The sequence below is a fragment of the Echiichthys vipera genome (assembly GCF_963691815.1).
Source record: "Echiichthys vipera genome assembly, chromosome: 9".
In the NCBI taxonomy this organism is placed as follows: domain Eukaryota; kingdom Metazoa; phylum Chordata; class Actinopteri; order Perciformes; family Trachinidae; genus Echiichthys; species Echiichthys vipera.
The window spans coordinates 22,232,219-22,249,582 of record NC_139834.1 but is presented as its reverse complement, the minus strand read 5'-3'; the positions used below and the strand labels follow the sequence as shown (position 1 = coordinate 22,249,582).

General features: G+C 43.3%; 1 protein-coding gene across 2 annotated transcripts; it reads left to right on the top strand.

The window, feature by feature from the left end:
* The first annotated feature begins 288 nt into the window (after positions 1-288).
* Positions 289-16,906, top strand: mbd6 (methyl-CpG binding domain protein 6). 2 transcript variants are annotated; one of them, XM_083920026.1, is made up of 13 exons: positions 289-459; positions 1,425-1,650; positions 2,517-2,656; positions 3,836-3,938; positions 4,575-4,746; positions 6,988-9,429; positions 9,859-10,880; positions 11,240-11,348; positions 11,752-11,897; positions 12,537-13,304; positions 13,526-13,578; positions 13,909-13,975; positions 15,259-16,906. In XM_083920026.1, the coding sequence occupies exons 3-13, from the start codon at positions 2,541-2,543 to the stop codon at positions 15,328-15,330; spliced, it is 5,070 nt and encodes a 1,689-aa protein (XP_083776152.1). In that variant the 5' UTR covers positions 289-459; positions 1,425-1,650; positions 2,517-2,540; the 3' UTR covers positions 15,331-16,906. The 2 variants fall into 2 exon arrangements, with proteins under 2 accessions (XP_083776152.1, XP_083776153.1); XM_083920027.1 differs by lacking the exon at positions 289-459 and adding an exon at positions 736-835.
* Positions 16,907-17,364: the final 458 nt, after the last annotated feature.

The following is a 17,364-nucleotide window of genomic DNA, read 5'->3' as shown; positions in this document are numbered from 1 at the left end:
TTGCAATAAATGCATGCATCTTGATGAACGACGTGTTGTGTGGGCTAAAATCCAGTGAAGAGAGGTGCTCCTGAGTCCATCATTGTGTTCTGCGGCACACATGCATCACGGGCCTGTAATTTTGTCATTATCATGTCCTCTATCAAGGAGCTCCGCACTGATGTCTGTCTGGAAACACTACAAAGGTCCCGTTGCATGTCGGGTACAATACTCCCTGGGCGCCCGAATGCGCATGCCCGACCAGAAAAACTCCATTATTTTTTTTTGCTCGGAATCTGTGAGAAAAAAAAAAACAGTGGGAAACTGTGAATTTGGGATTACATGGATCGTTATGATCGGCGGAATATTTCTTTTTGAGTGCTGGGCGGTTTAGCAGAGCTGAGACCAAAGCGACGGCTGGATAAGTGCGCAGAGAGAGCGGGACATCCTCCAGTCTTGTTGGGACACTCACAGAATCAAGTAAATTACACTCACTTAGCTCTGCTAGCCTGTTAGCTGGTAGCGTTAGCTCCTCAGACCCCAGGCGCAGTAAAAATGAAGCGTTATTGCCCTTTGTTTTTATATGCGACTGGCAGACGTTGCATAATCGCAGAAACCTGCTTCGTCGCCCCGATGCGCGATTTGAATGACTGAAATGTTTATTTCACGGTTATTTATTAAAGTATCGGCCGTTTTCAAAACATTTCTCTGGCTAGTCCGTTAGCCAAGTTAGCCAGCTAACTCTTGATTCTCCCGCGAGCCAGAAAAGCGAAGAGTCCAAAACTTCGCCAACATTAGAGACACAGAGAGGTTATAGGTCCTGCTAACATCAGCGTTAGCTCACGGCTGTCAAAAAGTAAGTGCAATCTAGTGGTCACATTAGCATTTTTTATTCTTTTTGCCAAGCAGTATTGTGTCTGGCTCGTTTCTTGTAACCGTAGCTAACACGCAAGAGTTTTGCATCGGGAGTGTTTTGTGCGCCTGACAGCTGTCACGACAACACAGTACACATTAGCTTGTTAGCTTAGCTGTTAGCCTAGCTGCTAGCCTGCCTGCATCAGTCGTGTAAGTGAGATGTTGTTTTATCGCTGCACAGTGTGTAGGGGTGTCGTTTCCAGCTTAACTACGATTTCCGTCATTTATTTCAAGCTCTTTTAATGTTGCTGGCTTGTTAAGCGTGTGTGCTGTGTGTTAGAAATTCAGCTGCTTATATTGTAGCTGGACATCCAGTAAACCACGGGCCTATCTAAACACACCCTCCCACTTCAAAGTAGCCGCAGCTTTGCTCTGAAGTTGTATTCTTTTTGAGAGATCAATGCATCTTATATATTTTTTTTTAAAGTACGCTCGGATCACATAACGTGCAGGGAATCGTTTATTACTCTGGTTATTTACATTGGTGGTCCCTGTCAGATTACATAATCCACCTCCACCTTTCTTTGCAGGCTCTCCATCCTCATCCAAGACCCTACTCTGATGTGAACTGAACAAAGAAATCTGCAGGAGTCATCCTCTACACTGAGGATTTGCCTTGTAAATAGCTGACCAAAGTCCAGTTTGGGCATCAAGTCAGGTTTTACTGGCAGTCTGTGTGCTTCTAACCCACCAGCATGTACATTGGACAGTGGATACCCTAGCCAAAACAGATCCTGGCTTCTCAAAGATGACAAGGTATGCTAAAAGTGCTTCAGTTATTCTATTTGTATTACTTAACCTTGACAGCAAACCAAAACCTTTTTCTAGCACTGTGGCCACACCCAGTGGGGATCTGTTTATACCATATTTGGGGCTTTAATTAGATACAGCATTCTGTAAACACTTCAATTGTCACACACTCACACACACACTCACACTCACACTCACACACACACTCACACACACATACACAAGTAAACAGTGGGCACTTTGCCCGACGTTTTGTTGAAATGTTAAACCTAGGCTGATGTCATCATGGTGCCAAGGTTACATTTTACAACATTTGATGTTTGACATTTGGTGTAATCAGGTGAATGTGGCGCGCACATTTGACATGCAGGGTAGAACACTGGGTTCCCCAAGATTTCACTGCAGAGACATTCGTTCATCCATTTTATGCATGAATGTGTTTACTTATTTAGTGACTCGCAGTGGGGCACAATAAACTACGCATGTATACATCCATTTTTAAAAGAAGTTCCGCTGGCTTATGAGGTTTTGCTGACCGTGGGCCATAACAATAAGCATGTCTATTTTAAACCTCTGGTGTCATTGCAAAGTTTTATTGAAATGTGATATACTGAAAATTTAAATTGAAAGATGTTTATAGTAAATTCAGTTTCGAATACTACTGCCGCTCTAGGACGTCTTAAGTGCGTAACTTAAAACATTGACACATGAAAACATTTAAGACAATGACATTGACTTTTCAAATGCAGAACAATGATTTTCCAGTGAAAGATGTATGTAATCATTTGAAAACCCTGGGATTTTTGAACAAATGTAACTTCTTTTTATGGGATTAAAGAAAATATGTATCAACCCTATGCTGCTTTTCCAAGGTGCTGGCAAGCCGCAGCTACAAAATGATGGGAGGCAGTGAGACTGTTAGTGGGGACAAGGATGGGGTCCACACCACTGCAATACACGTCCCCATCGGCTGGCAGAGGAGAGTGGAGGGCGGGCACGTGATCTATGTCAGGTTGGTTGAGTCACTGCAGACTTATTGCTTATGTTTATTAATATTTGAAAAAGCATTTTAATTTGAAGGAATATGAGTGTGTGCTTGTGCGTGTGTGTTCGTGTGCGTGTGTGTCATTCTGGAGAAATAGGAATGCTGGTTTTGATAACATATTTGGAGAAGTATTACCTGCAAAGATGACTTTGCCTTCTGTGGGTTTGTTTTAGAAATATGTCTTATTGTCTTCCAATAACGTTTCATTTGCCTTTTTTGCCTTGGCCGGCTCAAAAGAGTTTATTTTGATTTGATATGAAAACACATTTTTTCATTGAACTGTGGTTTGGAATTGGTGTGTAAAATATGAAAATATAATTTTAAAGCTAGTCAAATGGAGAGAAGCCTGACTGATCTCTAAGCAGACGTTGATAGTAAAATGTAAGTGTATTCTTGTTATGTTTGCTATAACCTAGAATTGTGATCAGTTGAGTCACTAATGTTAATAATCAAGTCAGTGAACTGCAGTTTCTTCAAAATTACTTTAATACATCATCATTATGCTTTTTTCATCACCCCCAATGCCCCGTGGGCTGCAGAAACTGTTTATTTGACTTTACATTTTTTATTTTTAGAGATTCTTTTTTCTTATCCTATGCTGAAAGTTTTGTGCTGCATTATTCTTAAGTAAGAGAATCCTGATCTAAAGGAAGATGTTTCTAGATTTCTAATTGGAATTTTGTTTTAGCTGCGTTTCTAATTTCTAAATTATGTTCTTATTTAAATGATCTGAAAAGAGCTATTAGATAAACTCTGATATCCGGTATCAGAGTTTATCTAATAGCTCTTTTCAATGGTACCCCATTGCTAGGCAACAACCTGGGTCCTTCCGGTCCTTCCGGTCAGTTGATGTCATTCACATACACTGCAACAGGAAATAAACTTGGACACCGTTGTGTGAAATGGTGAAATGGTCAAATGCGTACGTCAGACTGAAGCTACTGTATGAAGCCCAACATATTTCAGTTTGTATATACAGTCCTGTAGATGGCTGCAAGTGCTGGAAATTCTCAAATCTCAATGAGACTTTTAAGACGGAGGTGTGTTTACCGTTGCAACTTAGAACTTTTCTTTTTTTTTTTTTTTTTACATCTTTTCAGTTTGCTTTAAGTTTTCTGTTACAGTTTGTCTGTCTTCTGTCCATAGTCCCAGTGGCACTACCCTATCCTCTCTGGATGAGGTCAGGTCCTATCTGTTGACTGATGGCACCTGCAAATGTGGTCTTGAGTGTCCACTCATCATCCATAAGGTACAGCAGGTCTACATGTTTTAAATTAGTTTGTGTTATGTGTCCGTGGTAAAGGTGGGCAAAACAGAGAAAAGACAAAGAGTTTACAGTACATCCCCCTATTATCTGATCCTTTGAATTTTCAGATTTAGTAATTCTGTGACAATTTGCACTTATTCACATATTTTTACAGCATGGTGATGACCTTTTAACATTCTTTAAACTCATTTGACCAGTGTGATGTTTTAGTTCTATTAGTCATTACTTCAGCAGGATACTTGAGATAGCTTTTAATATCAGACATTGTGTTTGCATAAAGAAATATTAAAACTGAGTCAACATTATGGTGATATTCAAGTAGCATTGCACTGGAATGTTTTTGTTATGAAGGAGATTCAATCATGTGATGTCCCCACGTTTGTGTTGGATTAAATATCTATGACTAACTTTTTGCATGAAGGTAGTCAAACTGTCTGGAATCATGGCTTACCTTTTCATTCATAAAAATGTGAGTGCAGTCTGCAATAAGCAAGCATCCTTATGTGACTGCATATTCTGAGTGTAAAATGCAACCACTGGTGCCCTTAAACTCTCCTAAATGTGATAAAATGTTATGCAAAGAGTTCTATCTAATCCTCTTTATCTGGCATCCTACAGGTTTTCAACTTCACTGTGGGAGTGAAGGTGGAGCAGTACAGCCAGCCATTAGGCAAAGCAGAGCAGGACATGACCAAACTCTGTAACCACCGCAGGAAAGTGGTAGCAATGGCTGCTCTGTGTCGGAGTATGCAGGCCTCACAGCTGCCCTTTGCCAACCTTCATCATTCAGGTAAATTTTGAAGCATTATGACAAGCAGTTCCCGTTGATTGTCAAACATTGCGTAACATAAACGCATCTATTAAAATAGTTTTTCTGTACTCATTTCTACAGATATGCTGAGTATCTGTACTTTTCTACCAAATCTTTTGATACTGGGTTGCCTCAGTGTGCTGTGTGGGCGGTACAGACCTCTTGTAGCAGACTATGATCTTGTAGGTAACACAGGACCAAAGTCACATTTGCTCTAATAAAGTGTGTGGGATAGGGATTACATTTTTTTTTTTTTCAGTGACGGTATTATATCATTGTATTACAAAATTAAAAGGGATATTCTTTTCACGGTATTGGCAATTGGCAGTGTTAATTGGATTCAATAGAAATGGAAATGGGAGGAAGATATTTCCGCAAAATGTATTTGAATTAGTAAATGTAATGTAAAAGCGTTAATAACAGACATGCTGTTATTCTGAGTTGTGATAGAACCGTATTACTGAGCAACCTGGATCCGAGGAATAAAACACACAAAAAGTGTTTGTGTGTTTCCCACAAAAAACTATTTACATAGAGGCTGGTCCGCCACAGTATCAAAGAACGCAAGAACGCCATACATGATCAATTTACTCCCCCTGCCCCTCTCCTACCTGTACAGCTGTGCACAGCATATTGATTCTCTCTTTGCTTTGCTCACTTTTTCTCACAAACACATCTCTCTTGTGTGTGCACTAAAACCAAAACATGTGGGTTTAACAGTAATGACGCTCTTGCAAAATCCATGTCCTTGCAGAACGTGATACTGGTGAAAGTGACGAAGCCGGTATACCACCGGCCCCTAGTGGAAGTGCTTTGTCAGTTTCATCATTGTGGGATGAATTGGGGATGTGATTGGTCTTAATCATGCATGTAAATCCATTCAGTCTTCCAGTAAACCACGTCTCAAAAATACAGAATCAGATATTCTTGGTATAGTTTTCTCCTTCTCTCTTGTCCCTCCTTTTTTCTTTCCTCTTTTTTTTCTATGAAGTCTGTCGTCTTTCCATCTGGTTTGTGTCCATTTGTATGGGATTTGGAATTAGACAGTATACAGTGACATGATCCATATCCATGTTTAGCTACATTATTATGGATTTTTCTTAAAGCTATAGGAACTGAAAGAGCTAAATGTGTTGTTCCCTGCGAGAAAGGCCAAACAGATTTTCTCAACATCTTTGATGGTGTGTGTGAAGAACCACCACAGGAGGGGGCGGAAGTGGGATAGGGTATCTGTCAGAGCAGTCAGTGATGGTCAGAAATACTGCGTGAACAGGTGGGTATGGGATTGAAAAAACTTGTGCTGGTCATTGCAGCAGCTGTCAGCCTCACAGAATTTAAACCACTGTCATTTTCCGAACCGTCATGTACTTCAAGGTTTGGAGCAGAAGACACTCAGTAAAAAGTGTGAGGTGTGGTTGGTGGACCCTTTGTTTGCATAGATGTGTTGTCTTGCTCCACTGTAGATCCAACAATATATTTGAACATAAGTTCAAAATCATCGGTCTCATATATTTTTTTTTACCTACATAAGTTTATTTATATCTTGACAAAATGTATCAACTCCATTTTATTATTTGGTTTTGTCCCATTACCTTCTGAGGCCATCGAAATGGAAAGAGGCAAGGACACCAATCAAAAATGGCGGTGGCTTTGGGAGTATGACACGTGCTGTGGAACTGGAGCTGCGCTGTTCTCTTTCTATGATAGTGCAGACCAGATTTTACTGCGCATGTGTCGTACCCTCAAAGCCACCGCCATCTTTGATTGGTGACTTAGCCTCTTTCTACTAGTCTTCAGAATCTTGAAGCACACACAGGGCTCCAGACTGCCCCCGCAGCTTCTTTAACATCAGGCTATAAGTGTCTGTACCTGACGGATCTGAAGCCTCCGTATGTGAGGCATGGGAAAGACACTCTCTGCCGTCTGTCGGCAGCTCCTGAGTTTTACCGCTGTGAGTACCATAGGCTATATCGCGGCTAACACAAGTACTATGCAAAGACACCTGCAGCACCACAGCTCTCTGCTAAAATCAACCCCCCTGTAAAGAAAATACAACATTTTTTAAAATAGTGTTAAAATCTTGTCTCGTGCTCGTGGACTCAATGTCGTGTCTCGTCTTGTGAGCTGAGGGTCTCGTCACACCCCCAATTCTGAATGTATGGTATATTTTTTAATATTGTACTGTTTTGTCCTTTTTTTGTGTGTGTTTGTTCACTTCAGAGATGAGCAGTGGAGTGGACAGCTGTGATTCAAAGCGAGTACTCATGGAGCGGGAAGAAGAGGACCATGGCATTTATCATCCCAAACTGCCACTGGTCCCAGCTCGACCCCACAGCAACCTCCACATAAACCCCTGTGCCAGCCCCAAATCCCCCCATCAGTTTATTTACCCGTACAATGGTTCCTCCCCTGTCCTTGGCACAAACTCTCACCATTCCCTAGATGCTTTGAGAAGGCTTCACCATCCTCCTCCTATTCCTGTCTCCTCCAGCTCTTCCTCCATCCCCTCATTCCCAGCATACAGCGCTGCCCAGAGGTCACCCCGCACCCCCACACCTCAAGGTCAAAGAACACCCAAAACCCCAGAGACTCCAGGTTCTCCTCGGCTGGGGCCCCTCTCTTCACCTCCTCCCTCTTCCCCCATGACCATGGGTGGAGGAGGAAGAGGACCACAGGCTCACGGACATCATCCTCATGGTGTCATTGTGGGTGGCTCCCCCCTCTCTCCGTCTCCCTCTCTCTCTCCCTCTGTCCATAACATGAACTGTGTGTCTCCTCACCAGCGGTCCCGCCACCTTTCAGCCTCTCCTTCCCCTCTCTCTGATCACGGAGGATGCTCAACGGCATCAGCAGCAGGAGGAGGACTGATGGGAAGTAACTTGCATCAGAGAAGGAAATCCACCTCTTCCTCTCCACACTCCCCTCTCCCTGGTGGTTCCCCAAACCCAGTCCCCCACTTCCCCAAGTACAAGCTGGAAGACATCTTGGAGCAGTTTAAGAACTCAGGCAACAGCAGCACTAATAACCACCACCACCTAATCCCTACTAACCCCTCCTTACTGACTAACCAAAGCAGTAGCAACCCTAATGCTCTTTCCTCAAAGCCCTCAAAGAGTACCATGAGTCCGATTCCTAGCGCAGGACAACCAGGTCTTGGGCTGAACTCCGCAGCGGCTTCTAGTTTACCTCTTGGGCCGTTTCTGAACCACCACCACAGTCACCAGGGCAAGCTGCCACACCCAGCTTCTTTCCCTGCGAGTAGCCTGCTCTCTGCAGCTGCCAAGGCTCAGCTGGCTAACCAGATAACCCAGGGCCAGAGCTTGAAGGTGGCCAGCAACCCAGTGAGCTCGCCCTCTTCTCTGGAGGTCTTGAAAGAGACACAGCACCAACAGTCATCAAAGGTAACAAACAGCACTTTACATAACAGCCACCCTCCCTCCTCCAATGCTTCTACTAGGCCTCCCCATCCCTCCCTTGCAGCAGCCTCCTCCGTCCTTTTTCCTCCATCCCACTCTCTTGCCCAGTCCCTGGCTTCCTCTTTGCCCCACCTGCCTCCCACAGCAGAGCGAAATGCGTCGCACAGGAAGAGGCAACGGAGATCTCCCACAGTGCTTAGCATGCTAAGAGACACCCAGCAGCTGGCTAATGGGCTGCGGAAGACCCCTCCAGGAGACACCGTTTCTGCCACAGTTATCAACCTGTCCTCCTCTTCCTCTTCCTTCCCCTCTTCCTCCTCGCACTCGTCCTCTACCTCAGCTGTGCAGAACCAGAATGCTGTCATGTTAGAAAGCCATCATCATCTCCTCCCTGGGCAAACGCCAAGGCTCCCTGCTCCCCGACAGATGGCACACCATTCCAGGCCTCCTAGACAAATCGAGGCTCTGGATTACACTACAGGCCTGACACCTACACCTCTTGGCTTGGATCCTCCGACCCAGCCTCTTTCTGCTCTTTTACACCTGCTCAGTGTGCAGAACGCACAGGCCTCAGCATCGAACTCTGCTTCAGCTCAGCCAGGATCTGTGTCTATTGAAGGAGGTGGACACACTAATAAACAGAGCCCCAGAAGGTCACCCTCTTCTCCAGCCCCTCATTCTAATGTTAGGCAACCACAGACTCGGTCACCATGCCGAAGGAGTAACACTAATCCTCCCCACCCATCGGTGCTCCAGCCACTTTCTCCTCCCCCTACTTCCTCTCAGTTCAGAACAGTGCAGTCTCCATCGCGTCCTCAGTCTACTAAATCAAGTCCTCTACATAGACATTCTCCTTTATCAACACTGCTGCCAAACTCAAATTTAGCTTTACACAACAGCAGCAGCCCATCTCGGCATATGTTCCTGACTCCCTCAGACAGGAATTATCCAACTGGGAATCACATTCCTACAATAGACTCTGTTTCCCAGGCTCCATTGCGGGGAGCCTCACCACAGGGCACTGTGGCAACAGAGATTGCAAGTAACAGTGTATCTACATCAATGGACATGAGCCCTCCTCAAGGCAGTGTTTCTATGGCGATACCCAGCTCCCCGAAGCCTCTTGATCTTAGCAACCATGTCCTGGCCCTTCTCGCAGCATCGTCCACTGTACCCCAGGGGGAGGCTAGCTCCTCTGACCATAGCACTGAGGTTGTGATGTCTTCTCCAGGAAATCCCACTGCAGGTGACTATATTTTTCAGTCTGAAGTGTGTTTTTAGTCTTGAAGATATAATCTTAACTTTTGAATACATACTGAAGTAATATGGTTTGTAGCTTTGATGTAGACAAATTCATAAGTCAGATTAGTATGAACTATGTGTGTGTCATGAGCGCTCCACTTTTAATTCAGGCTTTACGGATGATCAGATCTCTTAGGATGGCTCAGAACAGGGGGCACAAATGTTTTCTCATGGTTGCATCTTATGTGGGTGCTGCTCTAAATTGATGTGAGAGCACGTTTATTGATGTGTTTTTGTAAGCTTGTAAATGTAATGCTGTTTTTTAGCTCAGTGCTTTACCAGAGTCAACCGCCCCAGTTAAAATGTTGGTAAAAGTGCATGCTGGCCAGGTCAAAATCTGAAAAGATGTAAATGATTCATGTCCCTCCCACAGGGCCAGAGGAGCCTAGATGCGTGGACCCAAAGGACTCCATAGAGACCAAACCTCCAGCAGCCACAAGCCCTGGGCTTAGCATCTCATCTCGTCTCGGGGATAATCACAGTCCTCATACACCTTCATCTGTGGGTGATTCAACCTCTCCTTTACCTTTGGCAGAGGCCTTCCCCTTCATGAACCAAGAGCAGCTGCTACAGCTGCTGTCATCCACAGGAGGTCTACCATCCCTCCTGGACCCGGCAGTCCTTGCTTCTTTGCCCCTAGGAGGGTTGTGGTTGGGAGGGCAACATGCACATATACACCCTGCCAATGCTACACCACAACCACCACAGACTCTTGCAGAGCAGCAGCAATCAGAACAGCAGCAACAATTAATGATGCAACAACAAGAGACGCAGCAGCAAAACCAGGATCATCAACAAAAGCATCATCATATTAACAACAATCCTCTGTTTCCCTTGTTGCCGTTGTTGAGTGGTGCCCAAGGGGAGCTGCCTCTGAACCTTTTGGGCCTGCTTAACCCGCTACCACCCCCCACCTCAAATCCTACTCCAGGACAGGAAGCTGATATGGGGCTAGCAGAAAAACCTAGCCTTCAGGCTCTGCTTATGGCCTCCTTGTTGCTCGGGCAACATCAGGCGTCTTTGTTACCTCTATCTGGGCTTGGTCAGTTGAGCCAGGTCAGCTTGGAAGTTCCTCTCCAGCAGCCACAGCACATCTCCACCACATTAGAGGGCCTCACATTGGATAAGACCTCTGGTCTCCTGGATCCATCAACCCTATCTGGCACAGGACTCTTGGAGGTCGCCCAAGGCCTCCTCCCCATTCCTCAAGGAGCGGAGGGCTCTATTCAAGCCCTGCAGTCTCTGCTCCTTCCTGCCGCTCTTCCTCCTCCCCACGCAGCCTTCCTGCCCCTCAGTCCTGCCTTGCTCAGTGCTGCCCTGAGCTCTGCTGAGCTCCACCCACCTCCCCACACCCAATTAGCTCCTGCACAGCAAACCCAACATACCCAACCTCAGGTAGGCTCCCCTATAGCTATTTCCTCTGAGCTCCCCCTAGTTTCCCTAGAAAAACCCATGAGCTCATTTCCTTAACTGCTCCATTGTTTTCCCCTGTATTAGTTGCATATTTTCCTCAAAAACCCATCAACTGTTTTCCTTTACAGATAAAATATGTTTTTTCTTTCTTTGATTGGGCTGGTTACAGTATGCCTATTTTAATGTACTTCAAGTGTGAATGCACCAGTTTCTTTCGAAACATTTTTAATTTTTAATTTTGAAATGTAAAGAGTTTGTCTGTTTTGCCTCTCTGTATTTCTCCGACCGCAACTAGCGTAAATAAACTCCTCTTCTGACCTCTACTGTACTCTACTCTCCAGGTACATACTGATGCTGGTGTTGACACCCTCATCCCCCTATCTCTCCAAGGCAAGGACAACCCCATCCTCCAACAGTTACTGCCCACTTTGCTTAACTCTGCTGTATTAGGTAAGTTGGTGACACCTTCTGTAAAACTTGTTTCTAAAGATAAAACTGACTTTTACTTATTAATTATTTTTAGCGTGAATGTCATCTGGTTTCTTTACCTCTCTATCACAGTTAACTACATATGTTTGAGTTGTGGACAAAACAAGACATTCTAGGACATCATCTTTGGCTTTGATGAACACTGATTTACATTTGACATTTTAGCGACCAAACAAATCAATTAATCAAGAAAATAATTAATAATAATGAACTGACAATTAAGATAATTGTCAGTTGCAGCCCTATTTCGTATGTCAGGAATAATATAAAAGATACCTGCAAAAATTAGCAACTCTTCTCAGTATTAGAACCTCTGTAGCAGTAAGCCATTATATCAGTGTGTCTATGAAATGTGTCTTTGTAGGAGATCTTTCTGGCATCGCAGGCCTCCACAACATGTTGGGGATTGGAGCAGGTTCAATCCTCCTACCCCCAGTCCAGACCTCTGCTTTGGGCATGCCTCTGCTGCAGGGTCCTGATGGAGCTATCAACTTGCTCAACAACATACAGGTATGTAACTGGCTCTAGTGGATAAAACATCCAGGTAACAGCTTCTCATTTGCTGACCGACGCTTTCGTTGGTTAAAATGATCAACGTAGCCGACGGCAGGCTGGATCAGCTGTCGCTAATTAAAGTCTATTTTGTGAGTAACTTGATGACAGGCATATATTAAGTTTGGCTGTTGTCAGGCTAAAGTGCTTCATGTAAGCTGGTGTCTGTATGCCTCCACTCTGTACAACTGAGAGTTGACAGAGTCATCAGAGTTCTCAGAATTCTTCCAGTTGAACTTTTATTCACATAAATAAGTTATTAAGCTCATAAAATCAACTGTTTCAAACCAGGACTTTCAGTATTTGGATCAAGTATTATTAACAAAGCTGTGCCTGTTTCTACATCTGTTATTTCAATGTGTCAGATGCATATATAAAATATAAAATTATATAAATGTAAAAATAAGTATAGGATTGGACTCTGTATCTGCAGACCAACCCTGAAGGACTCTACTCAGAGCCATAAAAACCGGAAATGTCGATAATTTGCTTTTAGATTATTTTGCATCAATGAGAATACTTGTTTGTTGCTAAACATTTAGTTTGGGATCTTTGACTGTTATTAACTGCCTCAACTTTTTTCCTTTTTTCCCCCAGCTAAACCTTGCACCACCCTCAGAAGGAGAGAAGCCAATGTCAGTGCATGAAACACACAGCCCTGCCCCACAGGAAGACATTCCAGCCAGTCAGATGGCCCCCGAAGTGGTTCCCAGTCCTGTTCCAGCTCCAGTTTCAGCCCCTGCCCAAGAACACACCCCACCCCCACAGCGGGTATCTGAGGGCAGATCTGTTATCGATCCTTACACCTCTTTCATGGACACGATTTATACCTCCTTCCTTCAAGTCAGTGCTAAAGAGCAGGAAGGCAGGGCCCACATGGGGCCGTCTGACCCCACTTCACCCTTCTGTGCCTTACCACCGGTTTCTTTCCCTGTGGAACACCATACCCCGTCCACCATTATCCCAACTCTGCCCCAGGCAAGTGCCCCAATCTCCCTCAGCCCACGTCGGGCCTGTTCCCTACGCAACCCGGACTTATCCCGACTCAGCTTGGAAGCAGCAGCCCATTCCCCAGCCCAGGGGACGCCCAAACCCACTGAAGATGGGTCTACGTCACCCTTACAAAGGAAACCGGTAATGGTAGAGGGACATACCCACCCAGAGCCTCCTCTGCCATCCATATACTTGGAGGAGGCTAAGACAGACTGTACTGGGCCTGCTGCGGCCGTGTGCCCCTATGTTGAGGCAGGGGTAGATAGGCAGGGGCATCTTGCCCATGCAGGGTACCTCAGTCCCAGGGATGAATGCAGTGGGAGACCCAGTGAGGAGACCGCTGGGGCATTGCTGCACACCGAACAGGGAAGGGTGAGTACCTGGGTTTTCTGCTACCATTAAACTTATATACAAGATTTTATATCACCAGTTTTATATCAAGTGGGACTGCATAATAATCCTGCTGAACACCAGAATTTAGTTTGGGACGGACTGTAATAAAAGTTGACTTGAGACTTGAATGACTGCATTTTTATGCCAGATACCTGTAGTCGATTTCATCATGATTGTGATTTCTGATTGTACCTCCCAAGGATCAAGCGGGAGCAGCAGGTGGAGCCAGAAGAGGAAGGAAAAGGAAACAAACGTAAGTTGTCTTGTTTATGTTGTGGCAGAATGTGTGTACGATGAGAATAAAACTATCACTGAGACATGTCAAGATTTTGCACAGTTTATTGGGCTCTTTATTGGCTTCTGGAAGCACAGTCCCTAATGCAACAGTCAAAAGCAGTTGTAAATTTCTCAGACATGCTCTAGATAGCGAATCACCTGGATAAACCAATCTCCAATAAAAATGCTTAAGACATGCTTTTTTTATGTTTCATATCAACTGTCCTATAGCTGGCTAATATATATGGCTTATTTTGTCATATTGTGCTGTATTTAGTGTTAATGTGCTTATTACTCTGTGTATCAGGCTACAGAATGTGTTAGAAGACTTCAGAGACATGGATGCTACAGCACTAGAGGAAACGAAGGCTACGGTAAGACCCAGCTCCCCCTCAGTGAATCATAGGTTCAAGTTGTTCACAAATATGCTGCTGGCACTTTCCATCAGCTTTGAATTGTTTAGCTATGCTAGCGTCTGATCCCCTGACTTTGCCCTGAGCACCACCATGAGGTTCACATTTGTGGTCTTGAGGGAAATGTCTATACAGCTGTTGAATGGATAATCATGACATTTGGTACAGACATGCATGTTCCCCTTCAGTGTGAGTTATAATAACTTTGATGATCCCTTAACTTTTCATCTAGTGCCATCATCAGATCCAAATTTCAATTTGTTCACTACTTTGGTTTATAACCAAAAGCCTGCTAAAATGTTCATCAGCCTCAGTTTTACTTAGTTTGCAAATTAGCACTGAAAACAAAGACTAAACATGATAAATGTACCTGCTAATATGAGCTTGTTAGCATCGCTATTGTGATCATGTTTGCATGCTGACATTAGCTGGCTGCTTTACCACTCCCTTTTATATGATGTGCAAGTATGAGTGAATGAAAGTGTTTTAATTTGCTTGTCCTAAAGGTGCAGAAACACGACAGCAATTCCAGCGTGGCAAAAACACGTCATTAAAAAAGGCCGTTTTTAGAATGCCCTTTTCAAGAGATATTATTTTATTTTTAAAGATTATTTAAAGATAACACTTTATTGTCCATTTGCACAGACATTTTCCTTGCATCACAAGCTCCAACGATTATACATAAGCACATGAGAAAAAATCAATAAAAACATAAACAACAGCTATGAATAATAAATATGACGGGGGTCCAGCCCTGCAAGTGTGGCATTTGAGAAAACAATCTCACTACAACATAGTTTTTAGCTGAGCGGAGTTTTCAATGAAACAACTTTATCTTCATCAGCAGATTGAGTAGCCCAGTTGTTCAAATTTCCATTTCCTTTTTAGGACTTCTTGTACATTTTGGCTTTGAAACAGCAGTTGAGAAAACAAAAAAAACTCTTAAATGGGCCTTTTGGTGAGATTGTTTTCTCACCTGCTGTTTCCAAGCTCAAGAAAGGACCCTTGACCTCAAAAAGCAGGCTGATTCTTAAAGAAAGCAAAAGCAAGACACTGACAAGAGGGCAGTATTGCACTGCACTCTTAAGGAAAGCAAATGCTAGATGTGCAGGGTTTGCTGAAGAGAAAGCTTTGTGTTCCACACTGTGAGTGAGTGTGCGGTTCTGACTGCTGTGGTAAAGGCATTCAACCACTGGGAGGCTGGAAGGAGGCTGATTGTAGTTTCTCTCTCTGTCTTGCCCCAGACAGCGCTGCTGAAGCCCGAGAGGTCAGTCCGTGGCAGGAGGCGACGAGGCGCCAGGTCTCAGAGGCAGTGATTGGTGGAGGGAGCTGTAAGTCAGAGCTGGTCAATCAAAGGCGGCCAAACGCCTCTCCTCCCCCCTCCATCTCCACCATCTTCACCAATGTTTAGACCTTTCTTTTTTTTTAATCCAACTGCACTAATATTATGCCGTTGTCATGTCAAACATTGTTATGGCAACCACTATGAAAAAAAACCACATAGGAGAGAGATATAGTCTGAAAAGTTAATTTATAAAAAGTGAAAAAAATGAAGAGAAATTTTGCCGATGCTTTTTCACTTAGGTCTTCTCTTAGGTCTAGTTCACAGAATAATGGACGCTTGACATTGTGATCAGAGATCTGTTAATTATGGTTGGTGTTAGAATTTTATCATTGAGAAAACTAAAAAAAACAAAAACCAATAGTACAGTTTTCTTCTCATCAGTGTATAACTGTGAGTCAGGATAAAGCCCAACTACTTGAACGATGCTCTCTGTTCGAAGTGTGTCTGTACGTGTGTGGATGTGTGTGTCTTTTTATGTGTCCGAGTGTGTGTTGGACAACAGTGCTATTGCTGAGCCCCTCACTGTCCGACCGTTAGTGGAATTTATTTTCCTTCTAGTAAACGAGACCTTGTCTGTTTGTAAGATAAAAGGTCCTTTGCAGAGACACACAGGGGTTGTATTTCAAAGAAATGTGTTGAAGGGTTTTCAGAAGGTGCTGGAAGAGAATTATAACAAGAAACAGACTTGAGTTTTTTTTTTCTTTCACAATATAAAATATCTTTTCTACGGGACAAGCCAAGGAAATAATGTTCAGATCAGGTTTCATGAGTCAGTTTACATCAACCATTGGTCACACAGAGAAAAGGTGTCATCGTGATTCCACGTGTCCTGTGAGATGTTCCTTCATGGTTTGTGCATCACTAATTTTTCTTGAACTTAGAAAAGGTTAATTTAAAAAAATAAAGATCTTTTGTACAACTCTTTGAATCATGTCGTAACACATGTCAGGATACTCCTGAAATATGACAGAGACCATTTAATATCTGTTGACCTAACGCCCAGCCACAAATAGATGTCCAGAAAAGGTATTGGGTTTTGAAATGGAATATTTGCAGGAATCCTTGCTGTACTCCTGAAAGTACAGTCCAGATTACCCTTTAATTGGTCGACCGAATGGCTGGAAATCTTAAACACAAGGGAGCAATGACGTCTTACATGGATCTGTTGTGTCTGTGTGTTACTGTGGATTTGGAGTAATACCTTCCTTTGTCTCCTCATGTCACTGTTTTGAGCTCTCCTCCACACACTGCCCTGCCCCCAAAAGTACTGGCATCTCTTGCTGTATTTAAAAAAAATAAAAATGAATAAAGCAAAGTGAAAAAGATAGCAGATTATGCAATTTCTACACTTGGAGATTTGTACATATGTACAGTTAATGTGTTTTATTTTGATTTTATATTGTTAGAGAAAGAGACAAGAGAGAAAACGATGAATTGTGAATTTTTCTGGGAATTGTAATTAAGTATTTTTCTCATTCTACCCCTTGCTTTCAATACTTATGTTTAAAAAGACGATTAAATTGTGGACTGTAGCTTTCTTTTTTATATGGGAGTCTTTTTTTATTTAATATTAAACTATTTACAGAAAATGTACCCTTGTTTTGATTTCTGTTGTGAAAAACATGATGAACTTCAAAGGTTTCTGAATTTGCCTTTAACTCATTAACTCATCACATTGTTGGATATGTATTATATTGGACTTCGGCAAAACATTGTGGGCTGTTACTACAAAAACATCCGTTTGTTTTATAGCATAAAAGGAAGCCTCACCCGGGTTAAATCACTGTTAATGTACGTATAACATGCACATACAATTACAGTAACGGTTTACTGTAGGTACAATAAATCTCATCTAGTTAGCAGTGTGGTAGAGGTCTAAAATGTCCAACAATAAAATAAAGGGTTAATTACACGTTCCTTTTATGAAAACAGGGTTAAAGGTATGGATTATTAGTGCATAGTTATTGCCCTTCAGGAGTTCCCAGTTTATTACCTCCAGTGAAGG